This window comes from Tachypleus tridentatus, chromosome 3 (assembly GCF_004210375.1).
Source record: "Tachypleus tridentatus isolate NWPU-2018 chromosome 3, ASM421037v1, whole genome shotgun sequence".
NCBI classification, from domain to species: Eukaryota; Metazoa; Arthropoda; class Merostomata; order Xiphosura; family Limulidae; genus Tachypleus; species Tachypleus tridentatus.
Window position 1 is genome coordinate 107,816,091 of NC_134827.1, and position 26,255 is coordinate 107,842,345.

At 36.7% G+C, this 26,255-nt stretch overlaps 1 protein-coding gene across 1 annotated transcript in view; it reads left to right on the forward strand.

The window, feature by feature from the left end:
• The window catches only part of LOC143247701 (uncharacterized), a 93,922-nt gene that overhangs the window by 47,423 nt on the left and 20,244 nt on the right, over positions 1-26,255 (forward strand). Inside the window, exon 5 of the mRNA XM_076496107.1 lies at positions 24,387-24,587. Coding sequence (XP_076352222.1) covers positions 24,387-24,587 — 201 coding nt within the window. The remainder of the gene's footprint in view (positions 1-24,386; positions 24,588-26,255) is intronic.

Sequence of the window (26,255 nt, forward strand, 5' to 3'; positions counted from 1 at the left end):
GTAAAATAGCCCACGCTCGTGATTGTTAGTACTAACAAAATCAGAAGCAATCGTGTACTTGAAGTGATCTGGGTGAGCCAGTCACATTCAGTTGTACAATTGAAGATAACTGTGTGACCCAATCAAATCCAGCCGTTTAAATGAATTTCACTGCGTGACTCCTCAGAACCAATCGTGTAAACGAACTAGATTGAATGATCCAATCATAATCACTCGGATAAATGAACTGGATTAGGTGATCCAGTGCAGGCAATTAAAAAAAAAAAAATTCATTCAGTATCAACACGAGCTTAAGGACAAAACAGTAACAAAGATACGAAATTAGAAATATTATTGGATTTCTTGTGTGTGTTTTTGTGAACGAAATGGACTGAGTGTTCCAACTAGAGCTGGTTGTAATGTCAGGTTCTTTCTTACACTTGCACATCAGATATTCTCATTTTGTAATCTATGCAAATTATTTACGTCCGTCCTTTGATCATATTTGTTTGGTTGATGTAAGAAGTAACACTGGAGCTGTTGTTTTGCATGTGTGTTTTGATTAAACTGAATAGGTGTGTTTTGAGTCAATTGAAGAGCTGTCTTTCTACCTGTGTTTTGAATCAACTGAAGAGCTGTCTGTCTTTATACTTGTGTTTTGAGTCAGTTGAAGATCTGTCTTTCAACTTGTGTTTTGAGTCAGTTGAAGAGTTGTCTTTCTACTTGTGTTTTGAGTCAGTTGAAGAGCTGTCTTTCTATGGGTGTTTTGAGTCAACTGAGAAATGTCTCTCTACGTGCGTTTGAGACAACTTATGAGCTTTAAAATTATATAACATTGTCTACTGATAAATATAAAAATACTTAAATTATTGTGATAAACGGACAGAAGTATTTTTGTTATCAAGACACTATTTCTGTATATCTGAAATACACCTCACAGACACAAGGATCGGTCCACAAATAAATACATTTATAACCTAGCGGCTACAATAGTTAACGTTTTGTGCATGTTATCTGTTAAAAATATAACTCAGCTTGTTGGTTTTAAGTTTTCATATCTTTTTTTCTAAAGAACGATTTTTGTTGTTGTCGTTTTATACATCTTGAAAGTTAAACAGGTGTCGTACCTTCATAAATAGGTTAGTGAGATATATCGATAGTTTCTTATCTCGAACATCAATAATATCAGTTATGCTCGCATCCAACTGATAACTGCTTAATTAAAGTGTAGAAGTTGAACAAGTATAAATATATTAATCGCGTGAATTTATTTATATTTTTAATACAGACAAAGCATTTTTATCGGTACAACTCTGCCCCTCACCGTATTCTAAAAGGAAAGGCGGTAGTTGCTCTGTCAGTCCGAAAGAGGGCGCTAAGAAGGAAACTGAGCGTTCAGTCTAGCAGTTTGAATAAAGCACTCAGCCAATGCTAAAGCCGTTGGAACGGTGCACGAGACAACCGATGTTAGTTTCATTTTCACGCACGAAGCCTCCGTTGCATAGCGACCTGCTCGTGCCATACCTACTATTAGCCTTCGAATACGTACGCACGAACGAACTCTCACCAAGGCTGATAAGTCGAGAAAAGGTGTTAACAAAAGTCACGTTGAAATGTAGACCAGTTAATATTTTTTTGAAATTTCTAAAGTCGAATTTCATTTTAATATTTCAATAAACTTGACATTTCTATCTTCAACCAGGGCATTTTTTCTTTCCTTTTTTTTTTTTTTTTTTTTTGCCTGCCCTGTGTGGTTTCAGTTCCAAGTTTTAACGAATATAGATCGAACTTTGTTATCGAGTCTAACAGTTTCGGTACAACACACCCAGATCATGCGGGAAGAAAATCATGCGTTGCCTGACGATTTGTCGAAGCCCAAGCAGTATGGTACCTTCAAAAAGTCCCTTATGAAGCGATATTGTAAGTAGCAGTTTTGATATTTTAATTTTGAAAAACTATATTTTAAATCCGAACTATCCGGATTATTAAATCTCAAACTGAAGCTTATTTAGTAGCATACGCGATTTCCTTTTATTTTAAACGACCTTTTACTCAATAATAAAAAAAAAAAAGACGATCGAATGTCCAGGGAATTTTTTTTATATCTTACTTGACATTTTTTAGGCTTAAGGCTTTTTTTTTGAGGATCTTTGAGTAATTATTAGAGGTTACAAAACTGATTCGAAACAGCAAGCCGGAATGTTTTGATACATTAAAAACAAATCACCTGAATTTGTTTAGTCTTTTTTTTTAATATGGTTTCTGTCTTTTCGTCAGCGTTGGAAACTTTACAAACTAATAAAAAGCTTATTTTATAGTTGTAGCTCGATTGTACACGTGTTTTAATATAGAGAACAGAATCATTTTTTCATTTTAAGCACGAGCCAAAACGCATTACGAGGAAATAAGATGCATGAGTGTGTTTGTTTCCCGTCTTTTCCACTAGGGACGTTCAGGTTTCATTTTTGGTTCAGCGATGGTAGTAAAATGTTATATATCTTTAACCCAGACCACCTTGGATTGACAGATTGCTTATTTAAGTTAATGTAATATTATGACTTTTATTTTATATTTACGGGGAAAAAATATTAATATTATTTCCACTCGTCTCATGGTCAACACGAGGACCTTTAACGTGCACCTTGCAACAGTGTATCCTAGCCCACCAGTTACTAAACTGTGTCACGACCTTCCGGTGGGCCGCCTGAAGTGTCGCAGAACAAGACGCTGAAAAAAAGAAACACTTAATTTTACTTTAAATATATCTGAACAAATCAAACCAAAATATGAATACAAGTTTTCCTCATTAAAAAAAAAGTGTTGCATATAAAAATGATACTAAAAGATAATAGTGCTATTTAATAATTCTAAAGTGTGGTTTGGTGAAAGGCTTTAATACTGATAATAACTAACTCAGTTGCTTCATCCAGTTCACACCACAATATTTATTTGTTGTTCGCCAAAGCTGACGATTTAAGTAGCACTTAGATAAGTACGATTTCTATCTTATCCCATCCGGTCTCATGAGCTTTGGTATTCTACGAAAGGCCTTATCGGCACTGAGTAAAGCAAATATTGTAACATATTGCCCTTTATTTTCTAATATACGTTGCACGTGTGTTGTAACAGGCAGAATTATTAAATAATTTCGCATGATGAAATGTAAACATCCCACCAGTAGAGGGCGGTATAGAAGTATGTCAGTATAGTAAAGAAATGTTTGGAAAGTGTGCGTTAAAAAGACACGTAATGAATATTGTATTTACTAGTAACGCTTCCAATGTCAAGAAACATTATTAATAACTGTGTTATGAGGCGAACATTACTTTGAGTCGGGCTATATTCGCTGCATTATAAGTGTCCATCAAGTTTGCTTACGACAAGGAAAAAATGACCCATCAAACAAGACACGACACTTTGTATTCCTCGCTTAATTACGCTGTAACATATCTGCAGAGCTCTGTATCATATCTTAACTTTTTCTCGTGACCCACAATTACAGAATGCAAACTTACAGAAACTTTGTTCAGGCACACACATGCCATCAATGACTCGACGGTGTGTTTTTTTCGTGACCCGATATTACAGGATGCAAACTTACAGAACTTTGGTTAAGCACACTCAAACACCATCGATAGCTCAGCGGATTCTGGAGGCTTATGACGCTACAAAGTGGGTTTCGATACTCGCGGTGAACAGAACACAGCTAGTCCATTGTGTAATTTTGTTACAACAAACAGACTATTGGTTGAAAAGTCATACACATTGATAAATCCTTTACCTACGTACCTGTGATATGTTGAGTATATCAGACTGGATATCGTATGAAGTTCTCTTATTGCATTTATCAACTAAAATCACATTGTTGACATTAATCTGTTGTTTTCATCAACTGCGATATATAGTTGATACCGATCTGTTGTTGTATGTTGTTTTCATCAAACTGTGATATATAGTTCATACTGATTTGTTGTTGTATGCTGTTTTCATCAAACTGTGATATATAGTTGATACCGATCTGTTGTTGTATGCTGTTTTCATCAAACTGTGATATATAGTTCATACCGATCTGTTGTTGTATGCTGTTTTCATCAAACTGTGATATATAGTTCATACTGATCTGTTGTTGTATGTTGTTTTCATCAAACTGTGATATATAGTTCATACTGATCTGTTGTTGTATGTTGTTTTCATCAAACTGTGATATATAGTTCATACTGATCTGTTGTTGTATGTTGTTTTCATCAAACTGTGATATATAGTTGATACTGATCTGTTGTTGTATGTTGTTTTCATCAAACTGTGATATATAGTTGATACCGATCTGTTGTTGTATGTTGTTTTCACCAAACTGTGATATATAGTTGATAGCGATCTGTTGTTGTATGTTGTTTTCATCAAACTGTGATATATAGTTGATACTGATCTGTTGTTGTATGTTGTTTTCATCAAACTGTGATATATAGTTGATACCGATCTGTTGTTGAATGTTGTTTTCATCAAACTGTGATATATAGTTGATACCGATCTGTTGTTGAATGTTGTTTTCATCAAACTGTGATATATTGTTGACACCGATCTGTTGTTGTATGCTGTTTTCATCAAACTGTGATATATAGTTGATACCGATCTGTTGTTGTATGTTGTTTTCATCAAACTGTGATATATTGTTGACACCGATCTGTTGTTGTATGCTGTTTTCATCAAACTGTGATACATTGTTGATACCGATCTGTTGTTGTATGCTGTTTTCATCAAACTGTGATACATTGTTGATAGTGATCTGTTGTTGTATGAGAGTTTGATGAAAACAACATATAATCTATATATCACAGTTTTGCTAACTTCAAAAAGTAAGTTTTATTTTACTTACCACCAGATGTCAATACCTTATTTTCCTTATTTTTTGTTTTATTTTCAGTTATTTATTTTTCATCTTTTTATGCATATCTTATTCTTATTTTAACTTGAGAGAGGAGTCACCTTTCCACAACTGTCTACAGGCAGTGAAGTGTGATATAGATGTGGGACGTTGTGGCCTTAAGCACCCACATCTCGCTCTCCTAATTTTTAAATTTCAAATCTTCTTATGTGAGACTAGCGAATTGAAGTTTAAGATCAAGACTGATAGATGATGTATTCTCACCGCAATGTGGGTCCTACTTCGTCAGTCACCTCCAAAACCTAGGATACATTTTATAATCACACGTTGTAGCTTGTACCCTAGGTTCTTTTTTAAAATACGTAGCGTAGTTAAAAAAAAAATTAATGTGTTTTGTTTATGGTTAAACATTTATAACATATATATATATATATATATATATAACTTATTTCCAACATTGTGAAGGCTATGTCGTTACGTCTGCAATTTTGTCCGGTTTAACGATGTATCTCGTGGACGTTGGCCCCATTTGAGGTCCATTCTCCCCGTACCATGTAAACATTTAAAATTAGTGTGCACGGTAGTTTAGAGAAAGGGAATAAAAATCAATATTCAACACATTCAATTCTGTCTCGCTGGCTCTATTGCACCGTTATCAAACTGTTGTACAGTTTTGCGTAACGGTTTAAGAAAAGTCTCTTTCGTTGCTATAGTAAATATAAACACTGCCGTCAGTGAACGATTTTCGGGTATGTGATTTTACTATAATTTAATGCCACTAGAGGGACAGTCGTCACACTAATGATTTTATTGTTTTAACATGTTTACATCTCAGACTACTTTTATGAACTAGATCTGCTTTTACGGCCCAGCGTGGCCAGACGATTAAAGTACTCGACTCCTAACCTGAGGGTCGCGGGTTCGAACACCCTTCACACCAAACATGCTCGCCCTTTCAGCCGTGGTGGCGATATAATGTGATGGTGAATATCATTTTTCGTTGGCAAAAGAGTGGCCAAAGAGTTGGCGGTGAGTGATGATGACTAGCTGCCTTCTTTCTTGCGCGAAATTCGAAACAGACAAACGTGTAAAGTTACGACTTTCTGGAATTATTCCTTCCCTTGTTAAGAACGGTAGATGTACCATTTTAAGGGTAGGAGGAGTTTGGTAATCTCAGTCGCTGTCGGTTATGTCTTTATGAAGTTTTCCTTACAGGTCTAGTTGAACTGCGATAGGTTTAGTGACTAGTAACTCATTGGTTGAGCTCAAGTGTAATTACGTACTAGTCGCTTGTTCGTACTGTCCTAATGTATTTTGGGTGATTTTTCCATACAAATTGAACTTGATGCTTCATTCACAGCACAGGTTTTATATCAGCGTTCATGAGTAAGAATAATTGAGGCGCACCAGTGCTATACCGCTAGAAACCGGGTTTCGATACCCGTGGTGGGTAGAGAAAAGATAGCCTATCGTGTAGTTTTGTGCTTAATTTCCCAAACAAACAAACGTGAACGACTGAAGCTTAAATACGTGTGGGTTTAGGTTTCTCTGGATCCAGGCCACAGACATCCCTCCCAATAAGTAGTAACTGACTTCACCCGAGCGGTTTGTACAGTATTTTTTTAGTTTAAACTTTTTTTTTGTATGATTCCTTAAACTGTGTGGCGTTTGTTATTAATGTCGGTGAATTCTGGTACCTTTTTCAAACTTTCTGTTTTTCGTAGTTTATAAGGACAAATCTACACAATAGGCTGTTTGTAATATGTCCTCCACGAGTATTGAAACCTGTTCGTACTGTATTTAAGAACAAATTACGTTTCCAATAATAATTACCAGGCTGTCTACATTTATCAGAGTGGTTCAACCAACCGTTACACAATCCGATGTTGGAGTCTCCCAAGAGAGTCAGCTGTTGCTAAGTGATAAAAATAGTACCCGATGCCCTACTTTGCTTGTATCTAGACATAAGACATCGTGAGAACTGTTCGAGGAATGTTAGTAATAGCAATTGTACAACCCTCATGTGTTTGGTTCGTGGTTCTTCCAATTAAACATAAAAGTATCGCGTGTTTGTTTCTGTCTTTATAGAGCGCGAACTTATAAAACTGCAGGTGATTGGGAGTGCATGTATCCAATACGAGGACTACCTTAAAATAGCAACCAGTGCACTTTTCAACTGGCCAAAGGCTAGACCAGTAGTCCCATAATTGTAGGTCAAGACCCTCTAGTGGGTCTCAGGTGGTTGCAGAATAAGACGTGGTAAAACACAAGGTCGTGATGGTTACTCCCAACATAGACCACCTTAATTGGGTGCGTTGGCGTTAGAGCTGGTGGTTAAATATAGCAAAAGATACCCTACTAAACAAGGCACAGTGCAGAGCATACCATCACAGAATGACAATCACTGAAGTACTGGTCTTGGTGTAATTGTCAGTAAGTGTTAGATAACGTATAAACACTTTGGTATTCACTCTACCAACTAGAGTTGCCCACTTTTTCGGCTATGGTGTTTCGTTCTTCTAGATAATGTCCAAGCTGCCAAGTCGATGCTGATCTGTTTGTTAAACTAATAGAAGGAAATTTGTAGAACAAAACGTTCAACTCTTCTATTTCCATTATTTGAGCAAGGCGAAAGAGATAAAAACTCACCTTTTATTGATAATATAAAGACGATATTTTTAATTAAAGAGTTTTACGCAGGCTTTCTATTACCTCTTTGTTAACGTGCATCATTAACACTTGTTTTGGGACAACATGGGATCTAGTGGTCCATCTCGGCTGTTCCACACTTAACTAAAGTAACTTAAGAACAGAAACAAAACAAAAGCCCTTAAAGCCAATCCTTATCATTCATATATTTATTAAGATTTTCCTTATTAACTTAAATTTACTGTCTCTAGAACATCTGAAGACAAACCCACTCCAAAGGCCAACCACCCTGTTAGACAAATAAAACTGTTTTCGCTGAAGATGAATCCCAACCTACCAAAACTTATACTTGTGTTCCATAGTCCTACTATTTTCACTGTGGAATATAATAGCGAGATACTATTGGTAAATTCGAATTTCGTAGAAACGTTACATAGAGAAAATATGCTTGTGGCAGACACAGGGACATTGTTTAGCCAGAGAGCCAAACTACGGGGCATAAATCATGGCCACTCATATTATGTAGAGGTAATACATTTAAGACGATGACATCTATCCGGACATAGACTGCTGCATCACGAAGTAAGATTCACTTTTAAGTGGGGATGTCAACGTGGTGCGGGTTTTCGCTTGAGTGGATTAAAAGGGTTAAGGTCTTCCAGCTTGTAATAAATGGTCAGCTGAACCTTGACCTACAGTTGACAACTAGCTGCTTCTCTGTTTTCACTTTGTTTGCATTTCCGTTGCTTTGTGGTTAAAGACGGGATGAGCCCAGGAGAACTGGGAGGAAGGTTCATAGTTCTCCAGTAAGGTGGAAAAATTCATAGGAGTTTAATGTACAAATTTTTGACCAGCTGTGTGTAAAGATATGGCACGAGGTGGTGAGTTTAGGGTAGAAAAAGGGAGTGTTGTGTGCTCGTGATGCACGTTTAGGGTGAATAAGATAAAAGATACGCTTGTGAATAGGAAGTAAGAAAATAATTTACAACAATTTCAGACTTCTGACATATATTATTAGTAAGGGATTTCCTTGCCTTTATTGTGGTAGTAATAACAAAACAATAGTTAGACGCATAAAGAAGACAAGTGGTAGTAATAACAAAACAATAGTTAAGAGTATGAAGCAGACAAGTGGTAGTAATAACAAAACAATAGTTAAGAGTATGAAGCAGACAAGTGGTAGTAATAACAAAACAATAGTTAAGAGTATGAAGCAGACAAGTGGTAGTAATAACAAAACAATGGTTAGGAGTGTGAAGCAGACAAGTGGTAGTAATAACAAAACAATAGTTAGACGCATAAAGAAGACAAGATGTAGTAATAACAAAACAATAGTTAGACGCATAAAGAAGACAAGTGGTAGTAATAACAAAACAATAGTTAGACGCATAAAGAAGACAAGTGGTAGTAACAACAAAACAATAGTTAGACGCATAAAGAAGACAAGTGGTAGTATTAACAAAACAATGGTTAGGAGTGTGAAGCAGACAAGTGGTAGTGATAACAAAACAATAGTGAGGAGTATGAGGCAGACAAGTGGTAGTAATAACAAAACAATGGTTAGGAGTATGAAGCAGACAAGTGGTAGTAATAACAAAACAATAGTTAGACGAGTAGTAATAACAAAACAATGGTGAGGAGTGAAGCAGACAACTGGTAGTAATAACAAAACAATGGTTAGGAGTATGAAGCAGACAAGTGGTAGTAATAACAAAACAATAGTTAGACGCATAAAGAAGACAAGTGGTAGTAATAACAAAACAATGGTTAGGAGTATGAAGCAGACAACTGGTAGTAATAACAAAACAATGGTTAGGAGTGTGAAGCAGACAAGTGGTAGTAATAACAAAACAATAGTTAGACGCATAAAGAAGACAAGTGGTAGTAATAACAAAACAATGGTTAGACGCATAAAGAAGACAAGATGTAGTAATAACAAAACAATAGTTAGACGCATAAAGAAGACAAGTGGTAGTAATAACAAAACAATGGTTAGGAGTGTGAAGCAGACAAGTGGTAGTGATAACAAAACAATAGTTAAGAGTATGAAGCAGACAAGTGGTAGTAATAACAAAACAATGGTTAGGAGTGTGAAACAGACAAGTGGTAGTAATAACAAAACAATGGTTAGGAGTGTGAAGCAGACAAGTGGTAGTAATAACAAAACAATAGTTAGGAGTATGAAGCAGACAAGTGGTAGTAATAACGAAACAATAGTTAGGAGTGTGAAGCAGACAAGTGGTAGTAATAACAAAACAATAGTTAGACGCATAAAGAAGACAAGTGGTAGTAATAACAAAACAATAGTTAGACGCATAAAGAAGACAAGTGGTAGTAATAACAAAACAATAGTTAGGAGTGTGAAGCAGACAAGTGGTAGTAATAACAAAACAATAGTTAGACGCATAAAGAAGACAAGTGGTAGTAATAACAAAACAATAGTTAGACGCATAAAGAAGACAAGATGTAGTAATAACAAAACAATAGTTAGGAGTGTAAAGCAGACAAGTGGTAGTAATAACAAAACAATAGTTAGACGCATAAAGAAGACAAGTGGTAGTAATAACAAAACAATAGTTAGACGAATAAAGAAGACAAGTGGTAGTAATAACAAAACAATAGTTAGACGCATAAAGAAGACAAGTGTTAGTGATAACAAAACAATGGTTAGACGCATAAAGAAGACAAGTGGTAGTAACAACAAAACAATAGTTAGACGCATAAAGAAGACAAGTGGTAGTAACAACAAAACAATAGTTAGACGCATAAAGAAGACAAGTGACAGTAATAACAAAACAATAGTTAGACGCACAAAGAAGACAAGTGGTAGTAATAACAAAACAATAGTTAGACGCACAAAGAAGACAAGTAGTAGTAATAACAAAACAATAGCTAGACGCATAAAGAAGACAAGTGGTAGTAATAACAAAACAATAGTTAGACGCTTAAAGAAGACAAATGGTAGTAATAACAAAACAATAGTTAGACGCATAAAGAAGACAAGTGGTAGTAATAACAAAACAATAGTTAGACGCATAAAGAAGACAAGTGGTAGTAACAACAAAACAATAGTTAGACGCATAAAGAAAAAAGTGGTAGTAATAACAAAACAATAGTTAGGAGTGTGAAGCAGACAAGTGGTAGTAATAACAAAAGAATAGTTAAGAGTATGAAGCAGACAAGTGGTAGTAATAACAAAACAATTGTTAGGAGTATGAAGCAGACAAGTGATAGTAATAACAAAACAATGGTTAGGAGTGTGAAGCAGACAAGTGGTAGTAATAACAAAACAATGGTTAGGAGTGTGAAGCAGACAAGTGGTAGTAATAACAAAACAATAGTTAGGAGTGTGAAGCAGACAAGTGGTAGTAATAACAAAACAATAGTTAGGAGTATGAAGCAGACAAGTGGTAGTAATAACAAAACAATGGTTAGGAGTGTGAAGCAGACAAGTGGTAGTAATAACAAAACAATGGTTAGGAGTGTGAAGCAGACAAGTGGTAGTAATAACAAAACAATGGTTAGGAGTGTGAAGCAGACAAGTGGTAGTAATAACGAAACAATAGTTAGACGCATAAAGAAGACAAGATGTAGTAATAACAAAACAATAGTTAGGAGTATGAAGCAGACAAGTGGTAGTAATAACAAAACAATGGTTAGGAGTGTGAAGCAGACAAGTGGTAGTAATAACAAAACAATGGTTAGGAGTGTGAAGCAGACAAGTGGTAGTAATAACGAAACAATAGTTAGGAGTATGAAGCAGACAAGTGGTAGTAATAACAAAACAATAGTTAGGAGTATGAAGCAGACAAGTGGTAGTAATAACAAAACAATGGTTAGGAGTGTGAAGCAGACAAGTGGTAGTAATAACAAAACAATGGTTAGGAGTATGAAGCAGACAAGTGGTAGTAATAACAAAACAATAGTTAGGAGTATGAAGGAATAAAAAGTTTGTTGTTTTAAAATCGTCTAACAGTTTTACATCTAGTTATCTCATCTACATTTTCTTCACGAATCTGCGCATTAAAAAAAATCAAAAAACAACAACAAAACGACCATGTTCCGTACATCCCATCATGTTTCGTATATCCAAAAGTTCTTTTTGAATTACCGATGTGTGAATATGCGATGTTATATAAAGCGCCACCTTTATATGTATTTATTTCCATTGGGAGTGCTTTGTACGTAAGTGCACGATGTTTTAGCGCCAGCTGAAGAAAAAAAATATAAAAAAAATAGAAAAAGTGAGCTAGTCCTACTGACCCAGGGAGCCCTTAAGCTTCCAGCACGCGCCTGGGACGAGAGCTCGGCTCGTGCCAAGAACGGTGTTTCTTGAACAGCTTGCAGGTTTAGAGCAATGAAACGGAGAGCTTTGTTTCGCATTGTTCGTTTGTTCCTAGCCTAAACGTCTCTTTTACTTCAAAGAGGGGAGAGAACAGTTATTCCAGAAGGGTAGTTCAGACTTCCACCCCTTCACCCGTTAACGATAATCCCATAACGTTGATTTGTCGAAATCTCAACTGGTTTTTAAATCGTTTGGTCACGATCTGTTGTATGACTTTCAGTTTTCTCTTTTGATTGATGTCTCAGCAGCTCTGATGAAAGGCCTACTTTTCTAAGCCTAACGGACTGTTTACTTTGTAACGAAGGTGTATTATGTCGATTTCATTATACCGCGATATTATGGTATTTGTTTTTTGCTGCTTAAGCCTTTTTTTCTAAGCCTAACTGATTGTTTATGATGAAGGCGTATGATGTCAACTGCTCGAGCATTATATTAACACTCCATTTTAGAATCGTTCTGAAACGTAGGGAACTGTCTACAGTTAACTTTAGGCTTAACTCCGAAACTCCCATCCTACTAAGTTCGAAAAATCAACGGCAAACCATATCGAATTCAATATAGTTAAGTTGTAATATTATTTGTTAGACACATTTTGTTTTTAATGGATAGTTCGTAACTTATTTTTATCTAGAAAACTTCAAAATATATGAAATCCTTTGATTGAAACAAAGACAGATAAATCATCTACATATGTATAAGGATAGTCTGATATTTAGAGACCTGGTAGAGATAAATTAATATCAAAGAAATGGTATTTCTTGTGGTTTCCAATACTGCTTTGGGTGAATAAGGGTGTCTAGATGTGGGTCGGGGCGTTTAGAAGAAAAGAAAGTTCCTGTCTTTCCCTTATTTGGCTTACCCAGCCACATCAAAATGAGGATAGTATGTTATGTCTGATTACGACACGAAGCAGCAAAAATTTGTGTAATAGTCCAGTAGGTGTTGCTAGAATCATTAACAACTTCGTCTTTTCGTATTTTTGTCAATTGAAACATATTTAATAAAACGTTTTGAGCGCTAAAAAATCATTAAATTTGTTTCATTGGCGTAAAAGTACACAATTGGCTATTTGCGCAATCTCTCTATCGCGGGGTACCGAACTCTGGATTTTAAGCTTTCCGCTGACCCGCCTGGAGACTTGTTAAAATATTTATCTGTTTGAATTCAAGTTAAGCACAAAGCTACACAATGAACTATCTGTGTTCTGCCCACCACGGGTATCGAAACACGGATTCTAAGATTGAAAGCCACAAGAAGATCATTGAAAGAAATCCTACGTTTGAATACAGGTACGTATCTCCGTAACGCTTCGCACAATCTAAACCTATTGTTGTAGGTTTCGCTCGCTTTTAAAACGACAACAATAATCAGACAGTTTTATTGTTCTGCAATTACCCAAGCTGTGTAAAAAACACTCTGTTGGATTTTTGGGTGTTTCTGTTCACATACAAAACATATTTCAATAAAATCGCCGGAAATGACGCATTTCTGAGGGTGTTAGGAGGCCATATAGATGTAGTTAACATATCTTTACTGCTGTTAGTGGCTCAGTGAAAAGACTTTTCTGTAACTGTACGTCGGTCGATTGTGATGGAGAAACCCTTTCGTGTCACTTTCACTGCAGCCGGTGGGGACAAGGTGAAATCGTGTCACGAGGCTTACCTCTTTTGTAACTGTAACCAGACAGCTAGCTCATGAAAAGGGTTGCTCTTTTGTCGAGGGGGTGGCAGACACCCTTTTGTGGGAGTCACGGGGCTAAAGAAACAAGCAAATACAGTGGTCTTTGATAGTGGACCAGGTGGACATTCACTGTTATTGGTTGTATTTTACTCATTCAGTGTGTTACTTCTGGCCGAAACGAACGGAATCGAGGTCGGCTAGGTCATGAGATAATAGCTGACATGCGCAATAGATATGAACTCAAGCATGAATGATGCTTGTCTGTGAAAGTGATTTTTTTTTTATTTTTGAGGGGTCGGGGGGAGGTTAACATATGATTGTGTTCACGCCAGCTGGATTGATATTTTGAGCGTTAGTTTTATATGTTTTTTTTTCTCCAGAAATTTCGAACATATCGGCTTCTGATCTGTAGCACACTCACAGTATCAACCGAACGCACGTTCTGGATGCACTCTGGCATCGTTAACAGAAGTTGGTTCAGCAGTTTGTTGTTGTTTTTCAGATAAATTTAACATAAACCATGAAATGACAAGAAAGAAGTACAAGTATCAGGCTGTCAGTGGTGTGTCCCCTGCTGGGACAGCATTATGTCTACTGATTTACAACGCTAAAACCAAGGGTTCGATTCCCCTCGGTGGACACAGCAGATAGTTGATGTGGCTTTGCTACAAGAGAACACACACACAGTGGTGTGTCCTCTGCTGGGACAGCATTATGTCTACTGATTTACAACGCTAAAACCAAGGGTTCGATTCCCCTCGGTTGACACGACACAGCAGATAGTTGATGTGGCTTTGCTACAAGAGAATACACACACAGTGGTGTGTTTTAAGAAAAACACTCTTCATTCTCTGTGCAACACTTATTCATATGTATAAAATTTTCGATTATCGTACATGGGATTATATCTTACTAAGTCAGGGAATGTACCCCTTGCTTATGATAACTGACCCTCCTTGGTTGCTGTCTTAAATTATGGTGATTGTTCTACAAAAATATAATTTGGACAGTTATGTATCAGATATATTGTGCTTGTATGTGTATGTATTTATGTTATATATATATATATATTTAATTATTATTTTGCTGATAATATAACTTGCCTTTGTCCAATTTTTGTTATGAACAACTCGTCCTTTCAAAACAAACAACGCCTGGAATGGCCAGGTGGTTAGGGCGCTCGACTCGTAATCCGAGGGCCGCGGGTTCGAATTCCCATTACAACAAACATGCACGTCCTTTCAGCTGGGGGGGGCATTATTATGTAATAGTCAATCCCACTGTTCGTTGATAAAAGAGTTATTCAGGAGTTGGCGGTTGGTGGTGGTGACTAGCTGCCTTCTCTCTTGTCTTACACTGCTAAATTAGGGACGGCTGGTGTAGAGAGCTCTCGTGTAGCTTTGCGCGAAATTTCAAAACAAGCAAATAAACAGTTGCGTAATAGACATCGAAAATATGCACGTGTTGCTGCGCATGATTGTGTATTTGTAAGCGTGTATGTATGTATATATATTTAAATATATTCAAGGCACTGCAAGGTTTGAAATATCATTAGTTTCGTATCTATTCTGGATTTTAATTGGTTAATAGCGCTGCCTCTGCTTTAACTGTGTTCTTCAACCAGCGGGCCAGCCCAGCATGGCCAGGTGGGTTAAGACGTTCGATTTGTAATCTGAGGGTTGCGGGTTCGAATCCCTGTCGCACGAAACACGCTCGCCCTTTCAGCCATGGGGGCGTTATAATGTGACGGTCAATTCCACTATTCGTTGATAAAAAGAGTAGCCTAAGAGCTGGCGGTGGGTGGTGATGACTAGCTGCCTTCCCTCTAGTCTTAAACTGTTAAATTATGGACGGCTAGCGCAGATAGCCTTTGAGTAGCTATGCGCGAAATTCAAAACAAACAAACAGCCAGCCTCCTTACAGCGTTAGAAGTAACAAGTGTTACCAGTAGTTACCATATATACCCCACGGTTACGCGTTAATATTATATATTGCTGGACAGAAGTGTATCTGTGGTTAAACAACGCTTACGACTGTATTGTTTCACATTGAATCTTAGCTTTCTATATCACTCAGTTCACTGAGGTTTTTCTTTTTACTTCAATGTTCCATGGTGCTGGGCACTTTGGTTGTCTTCCACGTGATATTGTAAAGTTTATATAGTGGGTATCTATATAAAACAAAAACATTAACTCCTGGCCTGACAGTTAACTCAAATCCACTCGACCCCACAGATTTATACCACCAACGTTCGAGTGTCGATTCTCCGCAGTGCACACAGTAGGTAACAAAATAAATATATTATAATTGAAGTTCGTTATACGACGTCTGGACTGGTCAAGCGAGTGTAGTTGCTCACAACAACAGAAGGTTTGTTTTATTTTGGATTCAGGTTGCTCTTGAAATATACCTTTTTTTTTTAACGTGTCGGAACTTGGGCGTAACGTTTCTTTTTAAAAGAAAATATAGACAGTAAAGTTAAGTAACGCGTTTATGTCGAATTATTGACGTTACGTTGCGTGTGATGCTTTGACACACTTACCGTAAAGAAAGAAAGAAAATAACTTGTTGACCCACTTCTTTAATAGTATTAGCTTGAAGCAAAGAGGCCATGAGGCCAGCTGGCCCTGTGGGAGCACTGAAACGAGGGAAAAGTGTCAGTTTGGAAGAAAAAAACTAAATTAGAACCAGGAACTTTTTTAACATAAAGATTACTTACTGATGTAGAACAGTTTATTATTAGGGTTAGCTACTACTCAACATGAAGATTACTTACTGATACAGAACAGTTTATTGTCAGGTTTAGCTACTGCTCAACATGAAGATTACTTACTGATACAGAACAGTTTATTATCAGGCTTAGCTACCACTCAACATGAAGATTACTTACTGATATAGAACAGTTTATTGTCAGGTTTAGCTACTGCTCAACATGAAGATTACTTACTGATACAGAACAGTTTATTATCAGGTTTAGCTACTGCTCAACATGAAGATTACTTACTGATACAGAACAGTTTATTATCAGGTTTAGCTACTGCTCAACATGAAGATTACTTACTGATACAGAACAGTTTATTATCAGGTTTAGCTACTGCTCATCATGAAGATTACTTGCTGATACAGAACAGTTTATTATCAGGTTTAGCTACTGCTCAACATGAAGATTACTTACTGATATAGAACAGTTTATTATTAGGTTTAGCTACTACTCAACATGAAGATTACTTACTGATATAGAACAGTTTATTATCAGGTTTAGCTACTACTCAACATGAAGATTACTTACTGATATAGAACAGTTTATTATCAGGTTTAGCTACTGCTCAACATGAAGATTACTTACTGATATAGAACAGTTTATTATTAGGTTAGCTACTACTCAACATGAAGATTACTTACTGATATAGAACAGTTTATTATCAGGTTTAGCTACTACTCAACATGAAGATTACTTACTGATATAGAACAGTTTATTATTAGGGTTAGCTACTACTCAACATGAAGATTACTTACTGATACAGAACAGTTTATTGTCAGGTTTAGCTACTGCTCAACATGAAGATTACTTACTGATACAGAACAGTTTATTATCAGGCTTAGCTACTGCTCAACATGAAGATTACTTACTGATACAGAACAGTTTATTATCAGGTTTAGCTACTGCTCAACATGAAGATTACTTACTGATATAGAACAGTTTATTATCAGGTTTAGCTGCTGCTCAACATGAAGATTACTTACTGATATAGAACAGTTTATTATTAGGGTTAACTACTACTCAACATGAAGATTACTTACTGATACAGAACAGTTTATTATCAGGTTTAGCTACTACTCAACATGAAGATTACTTACTGATACAGAACAGTTTATTATCAGGTTTAGCTACTACTCAACATGAAGATTACTTACTGATATAGAACAGTTTATTATTAGGGTTAGCTACTACTCAACATGAAGATTACTTACTGATACAGAACAGTTTATTATCAGGTTTAGCTACTACTCAACATGAAGATTACTTACTGATATAGAACAGTTTATTATTAGGGTTAGCTACTGCTCAACATGAAGATTACTTACTGATACAGAACAGTTTATTATCAGGTTTAGCTACTGCTCAACATGAAGATTACTTACTGATACAGAACAGTTTATTATCAGGTTTATTTACTACTCAACATGAAGATTACTTACTGATATAGAACAGTTTATTATTAGGGTTAGCTACTACTCAACATGAAGATTACTTACTGATATAGAACAGTTTATTATTAGGGTTAGCTACTGCTCAACATGAAGATTACTTACTGATATAGAACAGTTTATTATCAGGTTTAGCTACTACTCAACATGAAGATTACTACCTGAGCAGTTTATTATAGAACTTCTCAGTTATGTTAAAATATTGATTTCTGATCAGTGATGGGGCACAAAACAAAAATCTGTTATGAATATTAGCAGTATGTGAAGATTAACAACAAACAGGTGATGTCATACCTGTTAAACCACTTGGTGATACTTTATACAAGATACTTTAACAACAAACAGGTGATGTCATACCTGTTAAACCACTTGGTGATACTTTATACAAGATACTTTAACAACAAACAGGTGATGTCATACCTGTTACACCACTTGGTGATACTTTATACAAGTTACTTTAACAACAAACAGGTGATGTCATACCTGTTACACCACTTGGTGATACTTTATACAAGTTACTTTAACAACAAACAGGTGATGTCATACCTGTTACACCACTTGGTGATACTTTATACAAGATACTTTAAACAAACAGGTGATGTCATACCTGTTACACCACTTGATGATACTTTATATAAGATACTTTAACAATAACTAGATGACACTTCAAAGACCTTCTTGGATAAGTGAAAAAACGAACAAACTCCTTGTTCATGAAGTTTTATTTTCAATCATAGATGATTACTCAAAATGGGCGTTCTTAAAACGTAGATGTACACTCAGAATGACCGTTCTTAAAACGTAGATGATTTCTCAGAATGACCGTTCTTAAAACGTAGATGAACACAAAGAATGTACATTCTTAAAACGTAGATGAACACCCAGAGTATTCATTTTTAAAACGTAGATGTACACTTAGAATGTCCATTTTTCCAACCTGTTTCCCTAAACTTTTCAACGTAACACGCCAGCTAATTGGATGGTATTTTCTCGGTTGATGAGTCTGTGCCTTGTTAGTTGTAACTCAAGAACCACTACCTTATGCTCGTCTGTGCTTGAAAACAACAACGTAATTCATCTTATGTTTATGGCTCTCTTATCCCTCGTTCTTGAGCTGTGATACATTACGTAGTATTTGGATAAGCCACAATTACATTGAAGACAAGGAAAACGTTTTTCAAGGGAGAAATTCATTAGTCACTCTTGTAGGCAATGCTACTTAACCTCGTTAAAAAGTATACGTGCGGACTTAGTCAATATTACATAATTGTTAATAATAGTGTGTGTAGACCAACTGGAAAAGTAGGGGGGCTCTTTGAGCTGCTCCTCACAGATCGTAGGAGGTCACCAGCCACTGCGATTTTTGTATTGCCAAAAAGAAACCTATAACTACTGACCTTGTTAGAAAGGGAATGGGTAAAATAGGTCGTAGTTAGTTGACTAGAGTCTGGCCAAGTTGGGCGATAGAATTTTTCCGTTTTATCTGTCTGTTCATTATTAAATTTATCACCTTTCATTCTTCACTTTTTATCTTTCTATCTAGGATATATTTTCATGCTTTCCCGACTGTCTGTCTGTGTGTCTGTGAAGTCATCTTGACTGTTTGCGTAACTGGATACGTATTTGTGTTAATCATAATCAAAGAACATTTGAAAAAGAGTTACCATTCATTTATTTAACATTTTCACTGAATACGAATAGAATCAATAACTTTATGCAAAATATAATCAGCCTATTTGATAAAAGTGGTTTCGTAGACTGGCACTGTGAAGATTTTAACGAACGTTGGTTTCGTAGACTGGCATTGTGAAGATTTTAACGAATGTTTCTTGCTAGGTCTCGAGTTTTCAAACTCCACGTGCCGCCTGCTTGGGTTGGTTAAGTTCACGTGTCGGTCTTAGTGTTTGGTTCTGCGCATCATATTTTCCAAGTCTGAAGAATAATGAAAGAGGGGGGATGAATAGACAAAAATACTAAGGTTAAATAAATATTCACAAAAGATGGGACCCCAAAATCCTCCATAACCATCACTAATTAAGAACTGCAGCTAGTTAACATCTGTCTCTGTTTACGCTTTCCTCACGTGTTTAAAGAGCATAATAGCACGGCTCGAAACTTAGACCTATTGACCCGCAGTTCGGCACGCTTACAACTCGTTCACGCCCTGCTGTTAATATTGTATAGACTTACGCCTTATATTTATTACGTAGACCTGAATCAGAAAATACCTCTTTTCAAGGTATAAAGACCATAATAGTTTTTGGTTGAAGTAACTGTTTTAAGAGCTATAGTAATAATTTGAAATCGCAGACACCTAAAACTCTTACTACGCATATACACGTTTATTTGTTGTGTTTTTCTTAATTTTGTAACTGTTTTTTTCAGACCCATGTATGGTCCGGCATGGCCAAGTGGGTTAAGGCGTTCGTTCGACTCGTAATATGAGGGTCGCGGGTTCGAATCCCGGTTGTACCAAACACGCTCACCCTTTCAGCCGTAGGGGCGTTATAATGTTTCGGTCAATCTCGTTATTCGTTGGTAAAGAGTAGCCCAAGAGTTGGCGGTGGGTGGTGATGACTAGGCTGCCTTCCCTTTCGGCTTACACTGCTGAATTCGGGACGGCTATCGCAGACAGTCTCGTGTAGCTTTGCGCGAAATTCAAAAAACAAAACAAACAGACCCATGTTGGGTTATAGACCTAGAAAACCAACGTAACTAGCTCATGGTACTGTATCGTATGTTTATTTTCTTGTTAAGCACAAAACTACAGAACGGACTATCTGTACTGAGTCCAGCACAAGTATCGAAATCCTGTTTTTTAACGTTATAAGACTCCAGACTTACCAGAGTTTGGGGCGTCTTGTAACTGTGTTATCAAATCGTGATTGTGTGCACCTTGATAGTAAACTGGAGACCGTATCACAGTTTCACGATATCTTAATTCGAGTAGTTCTCACGCGGAATTACTTATCTTTCAATCCGATTTTAATTAATACCTTACTATTATTTTTCTCTGCATATTTTAGAAAAACATGAACGAAAACGAGATATTTTGTTTCTTTGCCCATTAACAGTCTCCATTCACTGCCTACAGATGACAGTTTTCTTGACGTTTGTTATGTTGGTTTGTTATTAAACGCAAAGCGATACAGAGGGCTATCCATGCTAATGTTTATTAGGAGATTTGCGCAATACATTGTACGTGATTTTACTCAAAAGTATATAATGGGCTATCTGCGTTCTGTACACCGACAGGAATCGAACTTTAAATTTTAGTGTTGTGTAACCGTGAAATTACCGCTGACTCATCGGAGGAAACACCTTCGTTCACTAGGAGAACAGAAAACAGAATTTCTAAAACCATTAAAACAAGAGACTGAGATAGATTATTAAAAACTGAGTTCTACATAATTCGAAAGCCACTTTTTTAGGGTTTAATTTCTTCATGGTTGGTCAGTCATAAGCTAATCTAAGTGTATAATTTTCATACAAGTACTCCGTTATTTCTTCAAATCACTAATTAACAGTTATTCTTCACCAGTTCCTTCTGTTTCTGCCCTTACATAAAATGTTCATTTATATGTTTTTCTTAACTATTTCAAATAATTGAAGCGTTTGGTAACTACATCCAAGTTCTTAATTTTAAAAACACAAATGATTTGTCAAATTCGCTAGTCTTTGTTTTCTTCAATTCCTGATCATAGAACCAAATCCCACCACGCCATCTCGCGGGGAAATTGTTAGCCTTGACATAGAGCATGCGTGCCTGGCGCTTCCTGTTCAATGAACGGTATATGGGTCATGGACGATAAGAGAAACGAGCGCGCGCAGGTTCTAGGACAGTCGATCTTCTCCAACGGAGAGACGGGAAAAATTACTTGCCCCCGGGAAAACTTAGTCTGTCTGAGCGTCTTAATAAAGTGATAGTCGTAAGAAATCTTGTTTCCAGCGATCTTTGCGAAAAACTGGTTTTATTCCAAATTTTTAAAAGTGACGTGTCTGGCAGAGAAAAGTGTTCGGTGCTCTGACATTGCGTTATGCATGACGCTAAGGTTTGTATGTGGGCGTTTACCTATCAGAATGGGCAGTTCCATACAAAGTGACACACACCCACTAGTGATGAACTTGTCTCTCGTAATAACACTATTTACTGTTTTATTTTCTCTGTAGAAACAGATATGTTAACTAGGTTAATTGAAATACAGCGTAGTGGTTTATATACGAGTTTAGACTCCATTTTAAAATTATGAGCTTTGACTTTTGAAATACGGTTCAATTATTTTCAACAGAAGTGAAAAAAACAACAACCTCACAAGTAATAATGAAGCACCCTTTTTAAGTAAAATTTAAAGTATTTATTGTCGGATATACAGAATACAATACCCATGGTTACAACGCTTCACCGGTTAACCTGGCATCGCGTGGTATAATAAATTTGTGACTGTATATCCTTCAATAAAAACTTATAAAAGAAACGTTTCGGTCACTTCTTTGGATTTTTTCTTGTACTATTTTCTTAGTGTGTGTATCCTAATGGTTAACATAACGGGCTGGAGTCCAAGGTTCGGCGCATGATAACAATAAACACATCCTTTCAACTGTGGACCTGTGATAAAAGTGAACAACTAAACAAAACGTTCGCGGTATTGGTCTCTCCTGTGGTCAGTAGGTCAAAATCAGTGATGGCTATACCAGAATTCTGGAGTAAGGAGACTATGTCAGTCACCTTGATTGGAGATTCCTGGTTAATAGTTTAATAGAAATTAGGTCATATCGAGATACCTTACTTTCAATGAAATGTGTTCTTTGTAACAAGAAAAAACAAACACAAGAAACGTTGTATAGGCATATATTGCAATAAATACGATTATAATTAAAAATACTGATTTTGTCTGGCGTTAGCGATCTATTAGACAGTATTTCTGTAGTTGCCAAGGTCTTATCGCGGACCCCAGTTTGGGAACAATTGCCCTAGAGGTTTCTGACCTGGTTTTTAGCCCACGTACGAAAAACACACGTTTCATGTTATTTTACGAAATTTAGTTCAGAACTATTTTTTTTCGCTAGATAATACAAATATGAGAGAAAAGAGTGATTTGCCTGTGGAATGTTTTTTAAATACAGTTCATTATAAAAACACCTCATCAAAGTAATTGGTTTTGTGAAGAATTTCACCTTCAAAGAACAAGTTATACGATTACCTTGTTTTTGAAGTGTGAGAGGAAACACCACAACTACCTGTATGGAGTCGTTTAAAGTAAATAATTCGGTAATTATGTGCTAGTTTCTTCAAACAAGGAAATGTTTACGATCTGGGAAAGAGTTTCGCACATGAAGCTCTCGTGCAAGGTGTTGAAGCAAGTATTATGGCTCAGTGCCAGATTTCAGAGTTTGTAGACCTGTGTCCTTTCGAAAGCCAACTTTCACGGTTTAACCTTGATGTTCAAAGCTGAAAAGAATGGCCGTGCTGGTGATAGTGCTGACCTCGTGACCGTTCCTGATGAAAGATAATTCCCCGAATGTTATGAATCTTGACCATATTTAGTATTGTTTCAACTCAGTAATGCGCAGGAGACATTAAAAGGCTACTTTTCAAGGTTTTTAAGACAAGCCTTTTGTTTTTTTCTTGTGGGAGGGTGTGTGTGTGTGTGTGTGTGTGTGTGTGTTAGGAGAGACTGTGGGTTACCTCTGGTACATATGAACTACAAACCATAAAAAAAAAACATATTCACTCATTCTTATAAAAACAACTTAAAATCTAAAACTAAACACTTAATTATTGCCTGTTGACAATTAACAGGATATTACAAATATTTTTTTCTACCACAGATAAAGGGACACTTTTCGGGTATACGTCGGGCCTGGCATGGCCGAGCGCGTAAGGCGTGCGACTCGTAATCCGAGGGTCGCGGGTTCGCGCCCGCGTCGCGCTAAACAAGCTCGCCCTCCCAGCGGTGGGGGTGTATAATGTGACGGTCAATCCCACTATTCGTTGGCAAAAGAGTAGCCCAAGAGTTGGCGGTGGGTGGTGATGACTAGCTGCCTTCCCTCTAGTCTTACACTGCTAAATTAGGGACGGCTAGCACAGATAGCCCTCGAGTAGCTTTGTGCGAAATTCAAAAACAAACAAACAAACGGGTATACGTCACAGTTTTACTTAGTTGCTAGATGTGGTGAAAGCGAACGTGATCCTTGTTGTCTGTAGTGCTAAACGCTACCATTTAATCTCGCTCACCAATCTGATTTGAAACTTGTAATAAATAATAAGATGAGCGTTTTAAAAGTGGTCTTAAGTTACTAGTATATGTTGGTGTGGTCAGTGTGAGTATTCATTATGATGTGATATATATACGCCTCCCCTTCTGATGGCTAAAGAGCAAGTCTGAGGGTTTATAGCGCTAAATATTGTGTTCAATTCTTGCGGTGGGCACACCTCAGTTAGCCCATTGTGTAGCTTTACGTTGAACAGCAAACAAATTATGTATTAACCCTATAAAAATAAATCGAGGGTTAATCAACGCTGTGAGCCTTAAAAAGGGCTTTGTTCTCAATCGATATTTGGAAAACAAAAGACTAAAATACGCCAGATGTCGCCACATTGTCTTTTTTATTATTTCACCAATCCTGCTTTGAATTTTACAGTAGATGGATGTGATGGTTCCCGACTCGAACCCATGATTCATGACGTGACCAGCGATAGCTCGATCTCGAACCAATCGTCCGGTTGTCGCAGTGAGACCAAGACTTTACTTCAGAATATTCTCCAACAACCACCTCAACACCTCCCCTTCTCTCTAATGACCGTATCCCAGCATTCAACTGTATCATGCAGTAGTGCTACGGGTAAGTTAAAAATGTTTCTTCATTAGTGTGATTTAATTCGTCTGTTATTTGTTGATACGGTTACTTTTCAGCTGATTCTAAACCTAAAAAAGTTAACCTGATATTCATCGCATCTGCTGCGTAAATAGTTTTAACTTAGGTATTAAGTACAATAAAAAGTGGTTTTCTCTCGTTTTTTATTTTATTTTGCTATATATTTTGTATTAATCCTGTGGTCTATCGAAAGGTAAGTTTAAAACGTATTGTACGCTAATACGCAAAATATGTATACACGTACTTATCAGTGCGGTTACTTTGCATGTAGCCGCCCAGTGTAACAGCAGCATGTCTGCTGACAAAAACCCGGGTTTCGATATTCGCGGTGGGCAGAGCACAGATGGCCCATTGTGTAGTTTGGTGCTTAATTAAAAAAAGAACGACGACAGCGACCTCTATATGTAAATATATTTACATATTAAGTCATTACACAGTAAAAAATGAACGGAATTGAAACACGGTGTACACTAACATCACATAAAGTTGATTCGTGTCATGTGCCTTTTTTACATGCGTCTTCATGATGTACAAAACATTTAAACTGTTCTTTCCCAGTGTTTTACGGCCAGGTGGGTTAAGGCGTTCGACTCATAATCTGGGGGTTGCGGGTTCGAATCCCCACCACCACCAAACATTGCTCACCCTTTCAGCCATGGGGGCGTTATAATGTAACGGTCAGTCCTACTGTTCGTTGTTAAAAGAGTAGCCCAAGAGTTGGCGGTGGGTGGTGATGACTAGCTGCCTTTCCTCTAGTCTTACACTGTCAAATTAGGGACGGCTAGTGCAGATAACCCTCGAGTAACTCAAAACTAACCAAACAAACAAACCCAGTGTTCTATATGAAGGACTTTGAAAATGTATTATTTAAACATCACTTTTACCAGAAATCGATATCAGGTTTAGTATCTTCAGTCGTGTTAAAGATGAAATGTCTAAGTAAGCGCATCTGAAAGCTTTCAGTCCAAGTTTTTAATTTTTCTAGACTAATGTCATGTTACAAGTGAGTAGAAAAGCACCTCAGGTTTTTCCTATTGTGCCCATAAGTCACTCCCAAGAAGTGATGTCAGCCGTGATAAAAACAAAACATATGCAGCCCAACGTTATTTTGATAACTTCTGTTAGGCCTAACGAAATCCTGGTGTTGATGTAACGAGAATGATTATTATAATATTTGAATTTTACCGATGATTAGTAATGTTTTCTGACTAATATTTGTCTGTAAATGAGTACATGATATGTTTAGTCTTTTCTTATCGTATTACATCAAAATACCACGAAATGTAAATCAGTGAAATTCATCAAATTTAAAGGGATATGTTTAAGAATTTTAAAATATCAATATAGATAAGTAAGACGTGACATTATTTATGATTTTTGTGTTATTTTATAATTTTTAAATTACATTAAAGTAAAATTCAGGTTGTAAGAATTGGTACCAAGGTCTGTTGGTTTGCTCTTGAATTTTCATCGATATAAAATAAACCATCTGTTCTCTTACGGTTGTCTAGTGTCGCAGCTGGTGCGTACCAGAAAGGCCATTACCCTTCTATACTCAGCTCGTGCAGGATGAAGGGGGGGGGGGGGGGGGGATTTGCGTGATCAACACATGAAGTATTTATTAGCTAACTCTTC